The 23882-nt window shown below is 39.4% G+C and overlaps 1 protein-coding gene across 1 annotated transcript in view; it reads right to left on the bottom strand.

Annotated features, from left to right (window-relative positions):
* BAI3 (brain-specific angiogenesis inhibitor 3) overlaps nt 1-13245 on the bottom strand; it is a 1099520-nt gene extending 1086275 nt beyond the window's left edge. The window contains exons 1-2 of the mRNA XM_006835746.1: nt 13212-13245; nt 9784-10555 (exon numbers count right to left, since the gene is read on the bottom strand). Of these exons, the coding sequence (XP_006835809.1) occupies nt 9784-10540 (757 nt within the window). The 5' untranslated portion in view covers nt 10541-10555; nt 13212-13245. The remainder of the gene's footprint in view (nt 1-9783; nt 10556-13211) is intronic.
* Nucleotides 13246-23882: the final 10637 nt, after the last annotated feature.

Raw genomic sequence — 23882 nt, 5'->3', positions numbered from 1 at the left:
AATATAATAACCGGGATTAGGTTAGAAAGTTCTTTCCAGGGCTTTGAACCAGTTGAAACCAATTCAATCATGGCAGACTCAGTGAAAGGAGAATATATCCAAATTTGTAAACTGTGGGAGTACCGAAATGATAACCAGATTGATAAAAATCATAGGTCAAAGCCCAGGAATGAAGTGTATGTAGTGTATTGGCCAATGCTGTTAGCCATTTTGTCTTTCAAGAGATTTGGTTGGAATGCCATGCATATACTTATACTTCCTTTGTGTTCTAGGAGAGAGTTTCTAGCAGGGCACTGACCCATGATTTTTCTTATTCAGGTTATCATTCTGTTACACACACATTTTACAAATTTGGGTCTATTCTGTCAGCAGCCATGACAGAACAGGCAAGAACCAGTTTGAACCCCTGTTTCATTCATTCAACATGATAAGAGACCAAACGGGAACCATTTTACCTTCATATCTTTCAATGTGGTGTCCTGGTGTGGTGCTGCAGGTTAATGCACTAGACTGTGCGCTCAGTTTGAACAAGGTAGGAGGTCCAAGCTCACCAGCCGTTCCTTAGAAACCTTATACAGTGTTGTGGCCAGTCAGAACTGACTCGACAGCACTCAACAACAACATCTTATAATGTATTTCAAACATAATAAATGTTTGGTGGAAAAAATTAACATAAGCAAACATTTCATATGTCAGAAAAGACTTTTATTCACTAAGTTAATTTTGAGATAAACAGCTGCAAATAAAAGTGTTTACTATGCATTATTTACTTACTGCTCTTCCTATGCAAACTAGAAATTAATTACTTATTAACTTTAACAGCTATGCAGCTAGGTCATTCTCTGCATGTGAGTCAAATGATAACTGAATGTAGTATCTTAAGGACTCTTACAGATACCATTTTATAACTAACCAGCTTTAGAAAAATATCAGAATCTCCAAAGGAGTACTATTGCTGTGTGCCGTACAGTTGATTCCAACTTAGAGCAACCCTGTATGACAGGGCAGAACTGCCCCATAGGGTCTCCTAGGCTGTCATCTTTACAGAAGCAGATTGCAGATGGCCAGATCTTTTCTCTTTCGTAACTGTTGGGTTTGAACCACAGACCTTTCTGTTAGCAGTTAAAGATTTAACCATTGTACCACCAGGACTCCTCAAATGAAACCTAACAAAAAATCACTGTTGTGCTTTTGATTTGTGAATATGTACTCCTTTGGGAGGCTCTTGGTGCTCACTGATCTACAATAATTGATTACAATTCACTGAAAAGAATTCCAACAGTTCATTTTTTCCCAAACAGATTAACATGAGCTAATAGCGTAGTGGTTACGAATCGGGCTGCGAACCTTGAGGTCAGCAGTTCGAAACTATCAGCTGTTCTGCAGGAGAAAGATGAAGTTCTCTGCTCCCATAAAGATTTACAGCCTCGGAAACCCTGTACAGGGTCACTATGAGTCAGAACCGACTCCACTGCACATAACAACAACAGTATTTAAAAATAATTCGATTTCAAAATAGAAATTTCACTTTACACAAAACAGCAAAGATTAAAATATTTGAAATTGTTTCATTCAAATGGCTTTGCAGTCTATCAGCAATGATACCCAAAGGACAACATCCCAGGCCTGGGATGACTCATACACCACAGGTTTGATCTATTTTGATGTATTAGTCATGCTTCCATCAACACCAAGGCATTGAGATGCTACCTTTTCTTCATCTAATACAAAATATTCCAAATGCTTATGATCTTTTGTTAAATGCTCTAAATTTCTAGATGAGTTCAAATAAATGAAATGACAATCTACATCATTATCAATTATCCATGATTCACAGCCAAACTATGAATAAAAAGATATTTCAAAAGTTGAATTGACTTGAGAACAATCTTTTACATTAATGGAGACAAATAAAATGTAGAGGCTGGAAAAAGTCAATTAGCAACACTAAATATAAGGCAAGGGAATGAGAAATATGTAGAATTGTAATTGTTGTAACTATAAAGAATATACTTAAATTATTGCTTCATAAAGAAAATTAAATTTCAATTTAGTCAAATATATTGCAGTGACAATTTATTTTATTTACCTATAATGCATAAATTTTGCGAGTATTCCAATGGACCTACAAATTCTCAATACCTATAATTGTAACAACTTCACTATAAGCAGCATTATTTTGTTTAAATTTTACATACAGACATAAACCCGATGGAACTAGTTGTTAAAATTTCTAACACAAATTCACACCTTTATTCCTCAGATTTATAGTCATAAAGAAAAGGGTTCTATGCACAAAACTTCACAACGCAACCAAGTACTCAGTAAATTCGTAATAACTAAATAATAAATGTTTGTATAATAATGATTACACTAGGAAAAAAAATGTTTTAAAACAACGATATTATCCCTTTCTCCCCAAAAATGGTTCTCAAAACGCTCCAGGTCCACCAAGCTCCCAAGTAGCTTCACAGTTAATAATGCCAATTCTCTTTGCTATCCTGCCCCCACACCCCTCAGCCAAAAACACCTACATCAAAAACAAAAGGAATTCCCAAGCTGATATACGGAAAACTTACTAAAGAGAAAACCAAAACAATAAAAAACTATAAATTCCTATGCAAATTCAATTTATTACTTCTAACACTAACTTTATTCCCGAGCCAGCATGTTCAAAGTATTTCTTATTTATATTGAATTTTAGAGGCATGCTGGTGGTGCTGTTGGATAAGAACTTGACTGCTAACCACAAAGTCGGTAGTTTAAAACCTACCAGCCACTCTGTGGGACAAAGATGAGGCTTTCTGCTCCCAAAAAGATTTATAACCTTGGAAATCCTATACACTCAGAGTTGCAATGACTTTGGAATCCACTCCACGGCACTGAGTGAGTGAACCTAACCTGAGAAAATGAAAGCAGTAATGTAGAGTACCGGTTACAATTTGGAAGAAAGAAGATGAAAACTCAGTTCTCTGGTTCATAATCTTAAAACTCAAAAACTGATCTTTTGAATACAATAAGAAAAGCTTATTTTTTAATGAAAATTTATTTCTGATTTGGAAAGTGTGGTGACTGTAGGCTAAACACTGGACTGCAAAACCACAAGATTGGCAGTTCTAGTCAAACAGCCGCTCCATGGACCAAAGATGATACTTTCTGTTCCAGCAAAGATTTACAGCCTCTGAATCACTACAGAGGATCATAGCTATGGGTGGGAATCAACTCAAGACATTTAACAATAAAAAAAAAAAAAATTCTGATTTATGGGTTGGATGACTTTTCTAACATAGATTAATCGTAAAGAAAACTATACTTAATAAAATTATCTCAAGTATTTTTTTCAGTGTTAACAATAAAATTGCTTCTATTAGGAAATAAAGGCATACTTGAAGCTTAATTCTAAATGAAATCTCAATTTCAGAAGAAAACTAACCTATAGCACATTTATATTCAGCTATCATTAAACCAGGAGTCCTGGTGTGGCACTGTAGGATAAGCACTGAAACATAATGTCAGTTTGCACCACCATGTCAGCGGTTCAAACTCACCAATTGCTCCTCTGGAGTCTTATAAGGGGTCGCTATGAGTCAGAACTGACTCAACAGCATTTACAACAACATAAAACCTAATAGTATAGTGGGTTATGATCTGGGCTACTAACCGCAAGGTCAGCAGTTTAAATCTATCAGTTGTTCTATGGAAACAAGATGAAGCTTTCTGCATCCACAGATTTACAGTCTCTAAATCCCTATACAGGGTCGCTATGAATTGGAACTGACTCCACAGCACACAACCACAACCATAAAAAAACCTGCCAAAACACACATCTTGGCAAACATGTATGCATACCATGATGCGCATACACACTTACTTTTAACTTATATTTTCATGTTCCTCTTATTTTTATTATTTATAAAAACATCATTACATAGTTGTTTTGTCTCATTAAATACTTCCTATACAAGCTACTTCCTAAATTGTTTGAAAAAAACAAATTATAAAATTTAAAAATCTGCTATTGTACTTGACCAACTTTATAATTTTAATACTCTATCACTACATTTATAGATCATAATCAAGAGTGAATAACAATAGCACTATAGCACTGAACTTGACCTAGAAATATTACATATTTTCCTCTCTCTTGGAGATTGTATATATTTGCCTTCAAATTGTGGAAGGATTTCGGTAAGCCCATTAGTGTAAAATTAATTAATGACAAAGCCAGGAAAGAGAAATAAGAAATATAGAAAGAAATGAAGAGTATTAAATAGAATTTGGCAAGTTTTCTAGAGAGCCATGTGGAGCAAATTATATTGATAATCAATTTTTTTAAATAATTGCATATGAAATTAAGGATACATCTTAATGAGTCCATTCTTCTTAAGAGTTTATTAAGTAATACCTTAGAAATCAGGAATTGGAATAAATAATACATTAATGAAATTGGAACTTATATAAATGGTAACTATCTCCTCCCCGCCCAACAAAAAAGGAAAGTAAAAGATGGCTGCTTTCTTAAAATGATGTCATTTTACTGTATTGGTTGTAATCAGTTTATCCCTTTTTTACTGACATTTTTAATTTTACTCATTTAAGCTTCATTTCAACAAATAATAATAATAATAAAAGCACTGTTTAGACTGTTACTTTAAAGACCCAATCTTCATCCTTTAAGAGTTCAACGTCTGGTGGAAGGAGATGGAAATGGACTAACTAAATGCATGTACAGAAGAAATACCATGTGTGTAAAGGGTTGTGGGGCTCAGCAAGGGGGTCGAGTAAACTGCCAGGCTACATTTCTTCAAAGAGGCATGGACTCAGCATTTCTTGCTACCTTCCAATAAAGAAATATATGGCAGTTATTTACAAAGGAAATAAGGTGGGAGAATGAAAGCAATGCAAATATAGAAAGAAATGGAGGCAGCTCAGCTGCTGGAGAAACAAAGTGCTCTAGATTACAAATATGTACTTAAAAGTGTGTAGATGTATAGAAACATGGCTAAAGTTTACACAAGCACATGATGAGACTTCCCTTGGGTATTAGAATTAGCAGATGCAGAGTAGAAAGACAAGTGAATGTGTGTGTTCAGATTTCCTGGATTCTATGCAGAGATACCAATTTCCCTTCTCATAAGTGGCGCCATTGATGTTCATAAGGAACAAAGGTTCTATTAAGGCTTATTAAATGAGTTAGATATCCTGATGTGGAATTTTTCTATCCAAACTGTTTTCATTATTTATTATAAGTGAAGTGGTAAGAAATGGGATCTTATATCACATTTTATTTCTTAGATAGATACTTCAATGCTATCTTTGATAAAAGAGACCTAGACAATGCAGCAAAGATCACAGGAAAACTGAAGATGTCCTCATATGTAAAGGCCAATTTCTTTCCAGATTTGACATGTCTGGAAAACAAGAATGCTGTTTGAGTTTTCTTAAAAAACAGATATATTCACACATGTAAAGAGTTGCTTTTGTTGTTGCTTTGCTTTTCTTAAATAGCTGCCTAAAGTTAAGACATCATTATATGCATATATTTTAAGTCTTTACTGCACTGATTTACTCGCTTTCACTATTTCATATTGTGCAGTATTGGAGGTAATGACGAATAAGGTTCTATAATCACATACTACCTCAAAAAAGATAAACTACGATCGATCTTCAATACAATGACATTTAAATGCACTAGGGTTTTAGTTCTTTAATGAAGCATCAGTCCAATAATTTACTTTTATCACATACTCAAGACTACATTTGTAATTGTTGGTGTTATCGCTATAAACAGTCATGGCTTTCTTTGTGCTGTTTTCAGACTATGAAACTCTTCAATGCAGTATTAAAGAGCTTTCTAGTAGGAATCATATCTTATAATATCCCATTCTTAAAAGCTATTGTTGTTTTCACATATACTTACCAAATATGATTTTGTAATCCCAATGGGCATATTCACAATATTCAACACGGTATACATTTGCTACCATCATCAGTTTCACAAAAGGCAATGTGGATGTATACAGAGCTGATAGGGACGGGCAACTTAAGACATTGGCTACCTAAAATGGAGGGGCTAAAAAAGCACAAAGTGATGGACTTCCAAGTTTTCAAGAGAGAGTTTAATTTCAGATTGTGCAGGGGAAGGTAGAATCCCCACTGAATAGTTTTCATCATGTCTAGATGGATCTGGTGGAAGGAGATAGGGATAAGATTCTTACGATTCAATAGTGAATAATTCTTATCATGAATTGCAACCATCACAACCATAAAGGTAGAAGTTTTGTTAAAAAAAAAAAAGGGGGGGGGATGGGGGAAGAGCAGTTAATCCTACAGTTCAGGAGCAGAGGACCCTAGGACCATCCAGGGAGAAGAGCATGAGCAGAATGTGGGACCCTTTCCAGAGAAGCAGCTACACCAGAGATGGAGGCAGAGATAAGGACTCCAGACTCATGGAAAGAGAAAGGATGCTGGAAGTGGGGTGCTGGCAGCCAGGAGGCAGGCTTGCAGAATGTGCCCTTTGGTTATTTAAATGATTATATATTCCTGAGTGTTTTTATGTACATCCCGGCCCCGCCCCCCCAAAAAAAACCAGAGGGAATAGAAGCAAAAAAAAAAGGGCAATATAGAACTGCGATACTAGTGCAAGATTTTAATGTTGTCAAATTGTGTCACATCTATGCTATAATGCAAGTAAAAAACCAAACCAAACCAAACACTTCTATGTGAGACTTTCAGTACTTGTTACAGTGAACAAAGTGAGAGCCAATAACTATGGAGAATAATCTGGGATTTAATCGCCTAGTCACTTATAGAATATTTTGACAATGTTTCCATAGAAAATAGAACTCACCAAGTAACATATACAAATAGAATTTGTAAAGACTCATTTTAAAACCTGGTATTTACATGCTACCATAAAAAGTGAAAGACACTTTGAAATAAAATGACACGTAAGTAAAACAACTGCACCCATTAACCTTCCAAACAGGAAAGTCATAGGAGAGTCCAGCGGCTCTGTAGGATATGCCCTGCACTGCCAACCACAAGATCAGCAGTTTGAGCCTACCAGCCACTCCACTGGAGAAACATGAGCTTTTCTGCTCTTGAAAAGATTTACAGTCTTGGAAACCCTACAAAAGGGTCTCTATGAGTCAGAACCAGCTCTATGGCACTTACCAACAAAAACAACAGCACAACTGCGTGTAATTAAACCCAAGCCCTATTCATATCACGTGATCGTTTATTTGAAATGCATTACATATTATCATAAGATATTTTACATCATTGACATCAAACACGTTATTTGGGATTTAACAGTCTTTGAATAAACCTGACTTAACTAAATGTAGATTTTCACATTTCTTTCTGATGATGCAACAGTCGAAATAGATCTTCTGTGAGGAAGGTAAAGAACACTGTATATATTTTATGACAATTACTTTAAAAATGCACCCGTTACATTATGTTATCAGGAATTATTTATCCTTACCTTTATAATTCAAAATACTTAGACAAAGAGCACATATGCATAATACAGAGAATATATTCTGTGAAACTGTACTGATACATCCTATATTTATTACCATATTTTAAAAATCTTTCCTATTTCAACTTTATTAACATGTTAATAATTTTAACAGAATCATTTATTTTCCTATAGAGGTATCCTGGGCAGCTAATCAACTACAAAAAATATACGTAAATTCTCTCACTTGATTTATACAGCTAATATCTAAAATTATTTATTTGTTTTAGATAAAATTTACTTTTCCAGCTTCCATAAATTCCAGCACTGCCTTAACCCAAGTCTCATGACCAGATACAACTCTGAAAATCTTGTTCTATGTGGACACAATCACATTGTTTTTGTCATTTGCTTTCACAGGAAGAGGCTGGGAAGTGGACTCACTTTCCACTATCATCAATAAGCAACATGATGAAAGAATTTTAACCACTGAAGAAATTTTCTAGATTTTATTAAAACCTGCAAAAACAACAAGAAACTAGTTTCTGGTGTGTTAATTGTCTTATTAGCCACTTTGCAACATCACATTTTCTGTTTGTACTGTAGGTTCTTATTCTAGGGGACAGCAATTAGTTTTAAATGGTGCTAAATACCATCCCTGCAGTTGCAAGTGCTTCTCTGGGATTTTTACTAGAGAAAAGAATTCCTGTAATTTAAAACCACTTTGTTTCTTCAGTCACAGCTGTTAGTGAAGGACTGACCTGTAGCTATCTGATGGGTTTTTCACCCCTCTCACATTGCCATTAGTCTACACTCATTTTTCTAGCAGACCTCTTTCCCTGGTAGCAGTGGGCCTCCGTATTTCCCATCCCCCAAATTGCATCCAATAGAGAAATACCATTAAACTAGTTAAGTCCTTGTCTCCCAGCTCCCTCCCCTTACAAAGCCTTGGCTACCCTTAAAGGAAATTCTCCAACAACGTGTCAATTTTATATTGGTCACAAAGACAACTTCTGTTGGGGGAGGGGAAGGAAAGAGCTACTGGAGCTTGACTGTCCCTTTCCACAGACAGGGATCTTTGTGGCGATCAGAAAACATTTCCTGCATAAAAATCAACACATTCCCTGGTTGCAGCATTTAGGAGCAAGAACGAATCAGCCCTGTCCTCACAGGAATGAAACACATCCATTAACCTTCCAAACAGGAAAGTCATTTTCTCAAAAGATGTCGTGCTTTCTTGCATTATTAAACGTAATCCACATCCTTAAATCCTCTGGTATCTCCCCCACTGGAGACTCCTTTAGCTCTTTCCTCCGCATTTCCGTTGCACTGTTTTCTGTTTTTGTCGTCGTACCCTCCCACCCCACCCCACCCCATCAAGCTCATCTCTGACAAGTTCCTTCTCTCCTCATGTTTATCAACAAGAGGACCAAGATGAGAGCAAAATCCACTAGCTAGAGGTACTGCTTTTAAGCCCACATGCCACAACAATGGTCTCATTAACTTGATCCCACAAGGGAGAGAGTCAGATCAAAGTATTTTAATTCCAGAGCCTCCCACTACGCTGGAGCGTGACTTCAGAGCCAATGCAGACCCAGCGCGTTTGAGCTTCCAGTTGGGTCCCACGTGGGGTTCTGTTGGCCCACGAAGAACGAGCACACAGGGTGCTGTGCAAAGCCTATCAAGCCAAGTCCCAGGCTTGGGGGTGAGAGCTTATATTCATGTGTCAGGAGGTTGTTTGGAACCACATAGGTTTGTTATTGAGTTTTTGACACCTTTTGGTCTTGTTGCCCCTGTTCAAATCTATATGTGTGTTTGGGAAGGAGAGGTTATGAGAAAGAGGGCAGGAGAGGAAGCAAAGGGGAACAGAAATGAAGAGACTCCAGACCTGAACAGGAGAAGAGAGAAGTCTATAAATTCATTTCTCTGAGGGGTGTGTGTGTGTGTGTGTGTGTGATTGTTTGTTAGGTCCCCTGGAGGGTCTACAATCTGAATAAAGGTACCTCCCTCTCTCCTCCAGTGCAAGCTCCCAGCAAGGTTTCTGCATCTCCTTTCCCCAGAATAGTCCTTCCACACTTCCCTTCTGAGGCATGTTGTTGGGATATTTCATCTTCATTGTCTTATTTCTAAATCTTGAGCCTTTGAAACTCTCTTTCTCTATCAGTAAAGATTACAACTAGAATGAGCACAAAGCTAGCAAATTGAATGGAGCAAGGATTAGGCCTGTGTATTGAAACATCATGTTCTCGCTCCATCACCCAACTTCAGCCTCCAGTCCCTCACCTCAGAGGGACGCCCCCCTCCCCTTGAGCACTTACCTTCTTTGGGTGGTCGCTTGGCCTCCCTGGTAAGATTGCAGACCTGGGTGGTTTGCAGCTCCTGTGTCAGACAGCCCTCGGTCTGCTCATTCAGGGGTAACACCACGTTATTTAACAAAACCAGGGACTGGTCGTCGATCCCCCACTCTCCCAAGTGCTGAGGGCAGGTGCATTTTGTATACATGATCCCACATGATTCTGTTCTCCCATTTTCCGACTTTAAGCAGCTCTCCAACCAAGTGCATAATACATGGCAACCGAACTGGCTTGGGCTTACTTTGTTCAACACCAGAAACTCAAAAAAAGATTTCTGATCTTCTTCCCCTTTTTTCTGTAATCCTGGGAAATCAGTTGGAAATACCCGACGTATTTGAATAAAATTTTTATCATACTGTAGAAAAACGAAAGCATTCTTGGAATTGCAGAGTTGCATTATAGAATGATTCTTTCTTAAAAGATCCTTTATTTTTTCATGAGAAAAATGATCAAACTGATAAGCCAGAAGGGAAAAGTTAGAGCAGCTAAGGTCCTTTTTGGAAAATTTCAGGTAAATACTATATTTGGTTGGATCTGGATTTTCCAGCGTCCAAGTGCAGTTTGTAAAGTTTTTGGGAAACATTTCACTTACAGAATATGATCCATAAATGACTCCCTTCACCAAAGTTGAACACCAGAAGTCTTGGGCAGCATTAAATCCAAACATAACCAGGAGATAGGTGGAAAATATATAAATCAGCAGGTTACGAACAGCCTTCATCCTATGTCATTTGGCCTGTAAAAATGGCAATGAAAGTAAAATGCAAGTCTTTTCACATTGAAAAAAAATTATTTCCTATATTATGGCCAGGGGTTTTCAAGATTTCAGTAAAAACCCTTTTTAAAAGAAGGGCAGGTGATTTTTATTTTATAAAGCTGGGAAATTATCCGCTGCTGTGTGAACAGCGCCCTCAAGTGGTAATACACTGTGGTCAAATTCTCCACATTCAATTTAAAAATAACATTTAATAGAATATTAATAGGAATGCCCTAATTCATCTAGCAGGATTTCCTCCAAGTTCATTATGGTCAAAATGAAAAGAGCAAAATATAGGAGGTTTTATATCATAACCTATATATTCATTCTTGAAATATTTTTAATCAACCTATACAGCTTTTTATCTCCCCCAGGCTTCTGTCTGCAGTAAACATCATCACACAAAATCTAATCTGATAATCTGTTAACAGCTGTCATCATATTATTTCTTTTCTGTAAAATATGAAAAGCAATTATGATAAATGATAGCCACAATTTTAAAAGCATAGATTATAATTTGTTGCAGATGGAACATCATTTCCCAAATACCCCTACTTGTCTTTGCAGGGGCCACCATGTATATTGATGAGAAAATTCCTGTGCAAAAACATGGGCATCCCGTGGATTAGCAGAATTTTAAAACTATAACCTGGGAAAGGACTTAGATTGGTAGGTACATAGCAAAGACTTGTTCAACATCACCATTGAAAAGCAGGATTTAAGGTAGTCATTTCAATGTGACATGCCCTCTTGGGATATATAAAGTGAATCACTGTATTAGTATCTGTATCCAAAGGCAATGTCAGTGAAAAATCCCAGAACCACAATAATTGAGCTGGCTTCAGTTTTGTTTTTTTAAAAATTTGTTATTAGTGTTATTTTATCTGAAGTTATTTGCTGTAATTTAAGATATACACATGGTCGGTCGATACAAGATATTAGCATTCTTTCCTAGCAGATTTCAGTGATTGAATTGCTTCCTTTCTAACAAAAATTCCAAAGCTCCTCTTTTTCTTCTTCTTCTTCTTTTTTTTTTTTTTAACCTTAGCCTTGCATAATAAAGTAATCCTTGGTTATATTTACCTCTATAAGTTGTTATCCAAAAATAACTTGAATTTTTTTTTTTTTCTGCTTTAACCTTTAAGAAGTTATTTCTTAGAATAAATGACACTGCTTTTTTGGTTTAGCCTTTGAGCTGAGGAAAGTGATGCCAAGTTAATATTAAGTCTTTAGGCTGCAGTCTCTTCCACTGTTCTGTAAACAGAGACAGACATACAGACATAGAGATAGTTAAGAGTTTGCCTGAGGCCTCTCTGAACCATAGGATAAAACCCTCTTCCTTCCCATTGCATAACACACACCAACGCATGCACAAGAATCCAGTGTCTAAAGTCCCTGATGATAGATCCGCATTTTTGAGATTCAAATTCTTGTCTTGATACAGGCAAAAACAGCCCCAACTCCAAATCTCTATACAGCAGCAGTTTAAAATAACATCAGAATTGCTGGGACTACCAAAACAGTGTTCTCTGATCTCAACGATCTATCTAATGAAGAATGGATTTTCTTCTTGAGAAAATAAAGTCAATGCACATTTAAAGGTTAAAAAATAAGGAAAGTTGCAAGAAATTCTGGGGATAATTTCCTTTTCTTTTTTTTTTTCCTCTGGAGCACTTTGCAGGCAATGCAGGTCTGCGCAGTGTTCTTCAGGATAGAGTGTAGGCGTTGAAAGCCAATGTGACAATAAGTGTCTAAATTAGGAATTCCATCCATGAAAGGGGGCTTCATTTTATAATCTCGGCAACTCAAAAAGAGGTCGTATTTCTTTTCCTAATGAAATCCGGCACTTTGGCTTCCATTTATTTGACAATGCATGTCTGCAGTGCTGTGCTCATCAAGGTTTAGAAAGAGTGAGGAAATAGCTCTGATTTCATTTTCACGCCTGCCAAAATGAGCCTCGTTAATAGAATACTCTTTATCTTTAATCGGCGTTGGTGTCGAGTCCCGTTTTCTTCTAAATAATGAAGCATGAGTCGCTGAAACCCCCATCCCCCTCAGGACTGCAGGGCTAGTTAGTTCAAACAACTGTATTTCCCTCTTTAAGGGAAAAAGAATGGGGGTGGGGTGGATCTAGAGCTGGCCACCTAGGTCCCCAGGAGGTTGAATTTATTTTTTTTTATTTACTTGTCTCCTGCTGAGGAGCAAACGGGCGTTTAGTTGAGCTATTCTCAAAACTGATTTTCTGGGTGACACTTTAGTTTAGTCAAACATAGACGGCGCCATCACTCCACTAAATTTTTTCCCAACAGAAGACCCACTGCCTCCCCTTATTTTAACTTCCTATTAACCTAAATTTCCCCCCCCATAAAATTACCTCAATCACACCCAACCGCCAGATTTTCTCGGTCTCTCTGCCTGTTCCTTGGCGACCCAGTACATCTCTTGAAAACCAGACTTCTCTAACTTTTCAACTGCGGCGTTTAAGTAAATGCAGACAGTTGGGTTTGCTCTCAGCCCCACCACCTCCAGCAACAGCCTTCCCTTTCCTCTTTTTCCCTCCCCAAATGTCAAGCCGAAAGCGCATCGGTGGCGACCCCCGGCAGAGGGAAGGTGACCCCTGAACCCCCTTCCTTACCTTCCACTCCGAAAGCTCCGGGAGGCTCTTGCTCTAAGACACCAGCACAGGCACGCGTCCCAGCAACAGTGACGGAGAGACTCCCCTTCGGTCCCAATCACCGTTGCCCATTTTCCCCGGCTCAGCTTCAAATACCAAGGATTATTTTTAAAAATGCACACATATAAGAAGCAAAACACAAGAGGGGGTGTCAAAAGAGGGGGAGTGGGGGGGAAGCCCCCAGGAGCCCGGAGGCTGGCGTCAGTATCAAACTGAATCCAACCTCCAAACCCAGAGGGATACCCCCGGAAGAAAGACTCTAAGGAAACAAAAAAGAAACAACAACAAAAAAAATGGAAGTGGTTTAAGAGCGCAGATTTGCTTTACCAAATCTATCCCCCAACAAACCGATTAGCCAAGAAGCAAAGAAAGCGCTGAGACGAGAAGTGACCGGCGGCGCCAGCGGCTGCTAAGGCAGATTTGTTGGGGCGGTGGGTTTATTACAGGAGTATTCCCGATCCGATCGCAAGGCTCAAGCTTTTGCTTTTTTTTCCTTTTTCCGCTTTCCTCCCTCCTCCGCCTCCCCCCTACAGGTACGGACGGATCGACGGCGACTAAAAAAGGGGGGGAGAAAAATCCTTGGCTGGAGATGTCTGAAAGCTGTTTGAATGCCCAGCGAGGAGGGAGGCGCGAGAGAGAGCGAGATAGTAAAGCTCTGTCTCGGGAGTGCGCGCCGGCGCGCGTCGCTCTCTCTCCCCGGGGCGCGCGAGGGAAGGGTTGAGCCCGCTTGCGCGCGCCCGATTACCAACCCCTCGAGTGCTCGTGGGCGCGCGCGTTCCCGTGCACCGCGCGCCCCGCGCAAACACCGTTGCGCCGGGCGGCCGACTAGAGGCTCGACGCACGCTGCGCGCTAGCTGCGCCTTTCTGGGAGTCCTGCCTCCCGAGGGCGCGGGCGAGCGAATGTGAGAGAAGGCTAGGGCAACGGCAGGCGGGAGAGGAAGAAGAACAGCGGGAGAGAGGTAGTGGGAGGGGGGGCTCCTTGTAGCTCCAGCCCAGGGCCGCGGTGCGCCTGCACGTCACGGCTACTCAAAACCAAGCACGTCCCGAAAGAGGCATTTTCTACGTCTGGGAGGGTTTTGCATCCTCAGTTCCCACCGCTGGGGTTGGCGGAGACCAACTGTAAAGAAAAACTCACTGAGAGACCAGGCTGGGGGCGAGGAGGACGGGAAGGCAATTCTGAAGGGTGGGAAGTAAATACTGGACTTGATCGCTTTTCTCTGTGTGTCTTTTAGCACGGACCTGTCACAGCCGAAGAGCTGTCAACAACGGGATGCAGACGAATTGATCCAGTCCGCTGCGGAGGGGGCACATCTCAGCGACCCAAGTGCTGTATGTCTCCGACTGGAACAATAGTAGTTTTTTTCTCAGCGAGGCTGCAATTAACATCTTATTTGTTCGTTCTAGATACAGGCTTTGTCTGGACCGCGGTGCGGCGACCGAGGTTGGGCATCTTGCGTTGCTTTCTGCATGGCAATGGGATCCTGGTTGTGGTGCCTGAACTTTTTTTTTTAATGTGTGATTCTTTTTTCAAGTTTCTCTAGTAACAGGTTTTGGGACAGGGGTGGTAAGAAACAAAGGAGAGGCTACCAGATTCTCGATGTACTAAGAAAAAAAGATAATTTTCTACCTCGAACCCACCTCCGTCGAGTCGATTCGGACTCGTAGCGACCGCATGCCCCTGTGTTTTATTTTTGTTTATTTAGCATTCTGGATAGTTGGCTGATGAAGTATTTCATGAAGTAGCCCCAGATCCATGCTGAAAAAGGTCATTGGACGCCTGATTGTGTCTCTACTTGTAAACCCAGTTGGTGGTTTGCAAAACAAGTGCGAAAATAGTGCAGTGATGTGGTGGGAGGAGACCATAACGGGTAATTCATATAAAGTGTTGAAATCTTCCGAAGGATGAGTTGCTTGAGAGGAAGGTGGAGTTGAATAAAGCAATTTTTCCATTATTTCCTCTCCCTACTCATTCTGCATTTTTTTCTTTCTCTTGTTTCTCTCCCCTGGGGCGATTGGATCGCCAAGAACACCATTTTAAAAGCGGATTGTAGTGAAAACAAGAAAGTGTGAATGATCTTTTATTCACCGGAGTTGTTTGAAATATGAAAATTGGCCCTTTACTCCTTAATACATATTAATAAGATTACCCCTTCAAGGCTTTCTCTTCGAGGACGAGTGTTTGGAATAACACCCTGTAAGGGAACAGTTAATCATTCCCATCCAGCAGGCTTTAGCCATGTTCCCAGTAACAAATCACCGGAGGAGAGAGCAGCTTGGATACTGTTTTGTTTTGTTTCATTTTTTCTTCATTACAAGATATTTTATTCATTTGAGGAAATGTGAAAGGAAATAAGGTTTATGTTCAGGGCATAATCCAAAACAATACTTCTTATGCAAACACATTTTCTTTGAAAAACAAACAACATTCAGCAGTATAAAAGAGAAAACCTTTTCATTTATTTCAACTTCAACAGAGGTTGCAATTATAATATTTGTGTACATTTTCCTCAGTTATTTTAACCAAAGCCAAATTAAAGCTATTAATGACAGATATGATAAATTTATGGGGAGGGGGGAGAAGAGTGCTTTACATGATTTATACATAAAAAAAGAGAGGATATGAGGTTTAGATAGGCTTCAGTTTTCTATCTAGCGATTTCTAATACTGTCTTTCAACACCGCAATCTCAGTATTTCTTAGAAATTTTTAAATTCGTGATACAGTGCCATAAGAATCACAGCCAAAAGGGCGAAATTAGGAAGCCTTAATCCTAATGGAAAAGAGCACTTACTCCTAGGGTCATTTATATTCAAGTAGAATGAAGGACTGGGTCAGAGAAGATAGCTACCCTTAATAAAGCACTCCACCCTTCACACTGTTTCCCATAACCTTCATAAATTGCAGGCCACTGAGCTGGCCTGATGATGATCCTGCTGAGGTATATTTATAGCAGTTGATTTGTGGATGATAAATATGCCAAGCAAGACACAATCTCCAGTAACCCCAGGCTTGTCTGACTTCCTCAGGGGGTCATAATCAAGAATCACAAAAAGAACTATATATAGAGAATCTGGGCTCTGGACTACAAAGGCAAATCAAGGAAGAACCACGTTGTGTCATGTCTGTACTGTACTTCAGGTGAAAGCAATGCTGACCTAATTGACCCAGTGGCAAAAAAGAGCAAGCAGTGACTTACACAGCTCATACTCTCTGTGACCTTTTCTCCCCATTCAGAGTGGATCATTTAATATATTTTTAAGGCACCATTTCAAATAATAATCACTAGATATCATTGGCTTCTTTCACAAAGCTGTGGGTGTGTGTATGTGTTGGCATATGTGTATACATGCATGCATACATACATATTTGCATATATGAATTGCAGATACTTATGTGTATATATCAGCTGAAAGATGTCACTGTCTGCTCCCATAAAGATTTATAGCCTCAGAAACTCTGTATGGGGTCACTATGAATTGGAGTCCTGGTGTGGCACTGTGGGCTAATACATCAGACTGCAAAGTCATTTGAACTGCAAGGTCGGTGGTTCAAGCTCACCAGCTGCTCCTTGGAAACCCTTTATAGGGTCGCTATGGGTCGGAATCGACTCAACGGCACTTAACAACAACATGAGTTGGAACCACCTCCATAATACCTAACAACAACAACAACATATGTATATATAAATGTACATAGAAAAATACAAGTATTTATACATATGTAAATGTTTCACCCATAGAAGCAAGAGTCAGGAGATCAAATGATATTTTTCACTGGACAAACTTGCAGCAAAAGACCTCTTTAAATTGTTAAAAAGCAAAGATGACACTTTGAAGACTAAAGTGTGCCTGACTTAAACCATGGTATTTTCAATCACTTCATATGCATGTGAAGGCTTGGCAATGAATAAGGATGACCAAAGAAGAATGGATGCCTTTGAATTATGGTGTTGGCAAAGAATCTGAATATACCATGGGCTGCCAGAAAAAAAAAAAAAAAAAAAAATCTGTCCTAGAAGAAGTACAGCCAGAATGCTCCTGGGAAATGAATATGGCAACATGCCCTTTCAAATACTTTAGAAATATTATCAGGAGGAAGGAAGCAGACACAAATACAGGAAGGTATGGAATCTCTATGAGTTGGTATTCACTCATCAACACCTAACAACAGTAACAACAACATATGATGTTTACATGTACATATATACAATATAAGCACATATGGATTTCAGTTGTTTCACATAAGAGGGACTTCAAAAAGTTTGTGGAAAATGGCATTAAAGATAAAAGGATTTTTTTCCACTAACTTTTTGAAATCCCTTTGTGTAAGGAACCCTGGTGGCACAGTTTACTCAGGGAGATTGAGCCACTCATCAGTCTCTTCTTACTTTCATTAATAAGAATGTTGTTAAGTGTCATCTAGTCTGTTCCAACTCATGGCGAAACTGTATAGGGTTTCCAAGGAGCAGCTGGTGGGTTGAAACAGATTGGTAAATCCAAACCAAACCCAGTGCTTTCGAGTCCATTTAGCAACTCCATAGAACACAGTAGAACTACCCCAAAGGGTTTCCAAATCTTTGTAGAAACAGACTGCCATGTCTTTCTCCAACTGGTGAATTCAAAGCACCAATCTTTTGGTTAGTAGCTGAGTATCAGTTGTTTTTACTGTTGTTGTTTGTTGTTATGTGCCATGGAGTCGGTTCCGACCCATAACAACCCTGTACAGGGTTTCCGAGGCTGTGAATCTTTAAGGGAGCAGATACCTCATCTTTCTCCTGTGGAACAGCTGGTAGTTTCAAACTGCTGACCCTGAGGTTAGCAGCCCCATTCGTAACCACTATGCTACCAGAGCTCCCGACTATTATGGGACCTGTATAGGGTTTTCATGGAGTGGTTGCAATACTGTGTTTTAAATTGACTAACGTATATAAAGTTAACTTACTTTAGATTTTTCTCATTCATGAATTATGTATTTTATTAAGATTGTTGTTGTTGATAAGTGCCATCAAGTCATTTCTGATACGTAGTGACCCAGTACAAGGTCTCCAAGGAGTGGCTGGTGAGTTTGAGCCTCCAACCTCCGCCAACCTTATGGTCCAAGCAGACCTTGTGGTCAAGTGCTTACCCTACAGTGCCATGTCAAGACTAAGTATAATTTCTCTTTCTTTTTCTTCTATCCACTCCCCTTTTTTCTTTTGGCTAAGTTTAGTACATAGTACTTTAGTACTCACAAATCACCCCATTCTCCAGATTCAAATAATTATGCAATTTTAGAAAGTATTCTCTATCTCTTTCTCTTTATATACATGCACACATACACACAGGGGAGCATAACGGCATAATACAATAAGCATTGGACTTATTGTTTGAGCCTATATGCAGCTCCATGGGAGAAAAGGTGGGGATTTCTGCTCTTGCGAAGATTTAAAGCCTCAGAAACCATATACAGAGTCACTATGAGTCAGAACAGACTCGACAGCACTTAACAACAATAACAGCAACATACATGCACACACATCCTAATTCTTGTAACTTGTCTTCTTCAGCAAGCCTTTAAGATGCACAAACAGATTTATAGATCACTCCTCTTCAATACACTCCAACTTTTCAATACCTGTCTGGAACATACACAAAAATGATTTTTGGAAATCACTAATTTCATGATTTGTAGTATCTGTCTTTGGAAAGATGAATCTTAATTATTTTATTATTTGCTATAATCAAGAAATACTTTAATATGTTCTTTTTAATAAAATCATAAGACTATTACATGATTACATTGTTAAGCTTGAAGTCTGCATATTTACTACAAACTGAGGCTACTATCACTAGTTCTTATTATTTAATTGTGCCATTTTCCACTTGCACATCCTAGAATAGAAAATGCACGACAAACATACTAGAAAACAAAAGGATGCAGTAGGGTAAAAAAAAAAAGAATACAGGAGATGAAATAGTCTGGTTATTTGGGCTTAACTTTTTTCTAGTCACAATCAGCATTATTTAAATCTCCGAATAGTTCACTTGCATCAGGTCTTCATTTTTATTACGAGTTCCCTATACAATGGAACATGGGGAAAATCAAATTGGTCACCTTTTCCTAAGGATTCATATGTAACACTCAGAAAATGCCACAAATAGTTAAACATAATGTGATATTTGTGTGTTTCAGAATCAAAATATGAACTCTAAAAGTTCAAATATATATTTGAGGTTAAACATTAATTTGCCCCACAACTTTTTTCCTGTCAGTTATTTTATCTATTTTAAAAATAAAGTTTCTATGTTTATGTTATTGTTTTTAGTGCCTGGTATTTCAAATGAACTGAAAATCAAATTTCTCCTTTTTACCCGCTAAGCTGACACAAATTATATATCTGGCTATGTAGCGTAGTGGTTACGAATCGGGCTGTGAACCTTAAGGTCAGTGGTTCGAAACTACCAGCCGCTCCGCGGGAAAAAGATGAGGCTTTCTACTCCCGTAAAGATTTACACCCTCAAAAACCCTGTACAGGGTAGCTATGGGTTGGAACCGACTCGACGGCACTTAACAACAACAACAACAATGGACAAGAAAGAGTCCTGGTGTGGTGCTGTGGGTTAATGCACTGGGTTTCACAGTTGATTTGAACCTCAAAGTCGGCAGTTCAAGCTCACCAGCTTCTCCTCAGAAACTCTATACAGGGTTAGAGTTCTGAATCAGAACTGACTCAAAGGCACTTAGCAATAACATGAACAAGAAAGAAAAGGGTCATTAAGTAGACAAGAAAGAAGGAAAAAAAATCAAAATGGTTGTCAGAAGAAACTCTGAAACTTGCTCTCCAGCAGAGAGATACTAAAGCAAATGGAAGAAATTAGGAGGCAAAAGAGCTAAATAAAAAATTTCAAAGGTCAGCTCAAGAAGACAAAGTTAAATATTATGACAAAATGTGCAAAGATTTGGAGGAAGAAAACAAAAAGAGAAGAACAAGCCAAGCAGTTCTCAACCTGAAGGAACTGAAGGAAACATTCAAGCCTCAACTTGAAATATTGAAGCATACTAAGGCCAAGATGGCCAAACTTCATCTCCCACATTTGGACATATTGTCAGGAGAATAGCATGTTTGGTAAGGTGGAGGGTCAGAGAAAAAGAGAAAAACCCCCAATGAGATGGATTGGCCAAGTGGCAGCATTGATGGACTCAAGCGTGGCAACAGTAGTGAGGTTGGCCCAGGATAGGGCAGTGTATTGTTCTGCTGTGCATAAGTTCACTATGAGTCAGTACCAACTTGATGGCACCTAACAACAACAACAAAATGGACAAAATATTGAATGACAAAAGAAACTTTAAAAAAAGATGGAAGGAATAAGCAAAGTCACTGCACCAAAAAGAAATGGTTGATGTTCAACCATTTAAAGAGGTAGCATATGATCAAGAGCCAATGATACTGAAGGAGGAATTCCAAGGTGCATTGAAGGCATTGGAAATGACCAAGACACCAGGAGTTGATGAAATACAAATTGAAATCTTTCAACTAACTGATGCAGCATTGGAGGCACTCGCTCATCTATGCCAAGGTTGCACCTCAATGTAAAGAAAACAAAATTTCTCACTACTGGAACAATAAGTAACATTCATATAAATGGAGACAAGATTGAAATTGCAAAGACTTCGTTGTGCTTGGATCAACCATCAACATTCATGGGAGAAGCAGTCAAGATATCAAACAAAGTATTGCATTAGGCATATCTGCTACACAAGCCCTATTTAAAATGTTCAAGAGCAAAGATGTCAGTTTGAGGACTAAGGTGTTCCTGATCCAAGCCATGGTATTTTCAATAACCTCATATGCATGTGAAAGTTGGATGGTGAATAAGGAAGCCTGCAGAAGAATTGATGCATTTGAGTTATGGTATTGGAGAAGAATATTTAAAAATACCATGGACTGTCAAAAGAACAAACAGATCTCTGTTGGAAAAGTACAGCCCGATTGCTCTTTGGAATCCAGATGGCCAGACTTCGTCTCTCATGCTTTGGGCATATTATCACTCATTCTTTGGACATATGGGAAAGATATCATGTTTGGTAAAATGGAGAGCTGGAGAAGACGAGGAAGAACCCCAACAAGATGTAATGGCACAGTGACAGCAGCAATGGGCTCAGGTGTAGCAACAATTGTGAGGTTGGTGCAGAACCAGGCAGTGTTTCGTTCTGTTATGCATATGATTGCTATGAGTTGGTACTTGATGGCACCTGACAACAACAACAAAATGGACAAGAAGCTTTGGAACCTTTGGTGTTCAGGTTTCTAACAGAAACAGGCTTGACCGAATAATTTCTAAGGTGCCTCCACACTCTAAATGAAATTTCTCACTAGAAATAAACTCTGTCACAGAAAAATAAAACAAAACCCTAGGCTGGGAAGAATCACAATTGTTCCAATCAAATACTGGAAACCCCCTTTTCTCTATTACAGTATTTAAAATCTCTATGGTACCAGCTTGATCTCCTTGCTGCCATCTGCTAATGTCTAGACATTCCTTTTCAGTCTTACTCAGCCCTAGTTGTGATAGATTTCTTTCTTAGACTGAGGTCCCACCCTTCTGTCAAGATAAAAACTAAAGTTGTTAGGACAAGCATATCTGTTGACTTTAATTGGTACTAGAAATTAAGGTCCATTGGTCATCCATTATCTATGAACTTTTCTGCCTCTCCAAATCTATTCTTGACTCACTCACACACACACCCCCAATTGCTCTTCCTATCTCCCATTACCCTATGTATCTTCTTGCTCTCTAACAACACATGTTCTCTCTATTTCCGTTGACTGAAACCTGGTGTCTCTTGCAACCACGTCAACTGAAAAGTCACTCATTTTCTTGTTATTTCTACACCATGAATAACTACATACAGTCTCAGGACAGAATCAAATATCCTTATCTTTGATTTCAGATCTTTACTGCTCATTTCACTTTATACCTTTTTTCTTTGTTATGCCCTCTGCCTTTGCTAATTTGCCCCTTCCTCCTTTGCCATCATCCATTCATTTCTATGTTATTGCTTTTCATTCAAAGAGCTACTGGCTCAAGGGTTACCCTCAACCTCCATTCTTTCTTCTCATAAGTTCAACATCAATAAAGATGGTTTGTCTATCATACAAGATTTGTAGTTTCATTTCTTTATTTTCCTCCACAATAACTCGACTACATTTTTTCAATCCATGATCTTCCAATGTGTCACCATAAACATATTCTACCACTTATCACTCAGTTTTTCATACTGTGATGACCTGTGTGTTGCTGAGATACTGGAAGCTATGATATCAGTATTTCAAATATCAGCAGGGTCACCTATGGTGGACAGATTTCAACAAAGCTTCCTAAGGAAGAGTAGGAGGAAGGACCTGGAAATCTATTAATAAAAAAAAAATAATAATTCATCAGTGACAACCCTATAAATAGCAAAGCAAAGATATAGTGCAGGAATATGAGTTACTCAGATTAAAAGGAATTCAAAATGTGACTGTGGAAATGCTGCCTACTCAAAGTGGAGTCAAATTAACAAGGTGGATGTAGTAAAACATTCAGAACTTTTATAGCCTCTGTGGTAAGATTCAAACTTAGGGGGAAAAAATATCCATTCAATGGGAGTCCTGGTGTGGCACTGTGGGTTAATGCACCAGACTACAAAGCCATTTGTACTGCAATGTCAGCAGTTCAAGCTCACCAGCTGCTCCTCAGAAACCTATACAGGGTCGCTATAGGTCGTAACTGACTCGACGGCACTTAGCAACAACAATTTAATCAGAATGTAGAATGCATCAAGTACGAATCCAGGAAATTTTGAAGTCATCAAAAAGGAATAGAGGAAGACAGGTGGCACTTCCCTGACCGGCAGCACAGGTACACGGGCTCCGGAGGAAACAGGGGTGGTATCGCACAGGGGAGGCCCCCACCTGGTAGACAAACAGCCTTTGGGCAAACATAAAACATTAGGCTTTAACATTATGAGCTTGCTTTTTTTAAAAAAAGTCAAGCATTTTGAGCTTCCACCCGCCTGCACTTGGCTCCCACCCCGGGGACTGCCCCACCCATTGCAGAGCTTGGAGCACAGGGCTTGAGAAGACCTGTTCAGAGGGCGGACGCTCCCGGAGAGCTAGCGGGGCCACAGGAACTAGCGTGATCCTTCCCGAGGGGGGGGGGGGGCTCATTGCCATGTTGGGCATTGTCGGCATGGCTATAGGGCAAATTGGGGTGCTCACAGCACAGGGAGACAGAGATAGGCATTGTAGACGTCATCAGAAACAGCTGCTCCATCTGCCTGCAGCCACTACCCCCACCCTCCACTTCTTTGGCCTAGGCCAGCCCTCTGCCCAGCCTCCAAGCCTCAGTCCCGCCCATCAAGGTGCAGGTCTGTCCAAGCTGAGACACCCTTGCCTAGTTGTTTACCACCAATAACAAAGCAGTCCTGCTGTGATTCTGTGGGTTAATGCGCCAGACTGCAAAGCCTTTTGAACTGCAGGGAATGTGATTCGAGCTCATCAGCTGCCCCTGGGAAACCCTATGCTGGGTTGCTGTGGGCCACGATCAACTCCACAGCATATTAACAAGAAGAGCTCAGAAGGGGCTGAGAGTTAGGACACTAAAGACTTAC

Source organism: Chrysochloris asiatica, unplaced genomic scaffold, assembly GCF_000296735.1.
Source record: "Chrysochloris asiatica unplaced genomic scaffold, ChrAsi1.0 scaffold00019, whole genome shotgun sequence".
Classification (NCBI taxonomy): domain Eukaryota; kingdom Metazoa; phylum Chordata; class Mammalia; order Afrosoricida; family Chrysochloridae; genus Chrysochloris; species Chrysochloris asiatica.
This window is presented reverse-complemented; position numbering and strand designations above follow the sequence as displayed.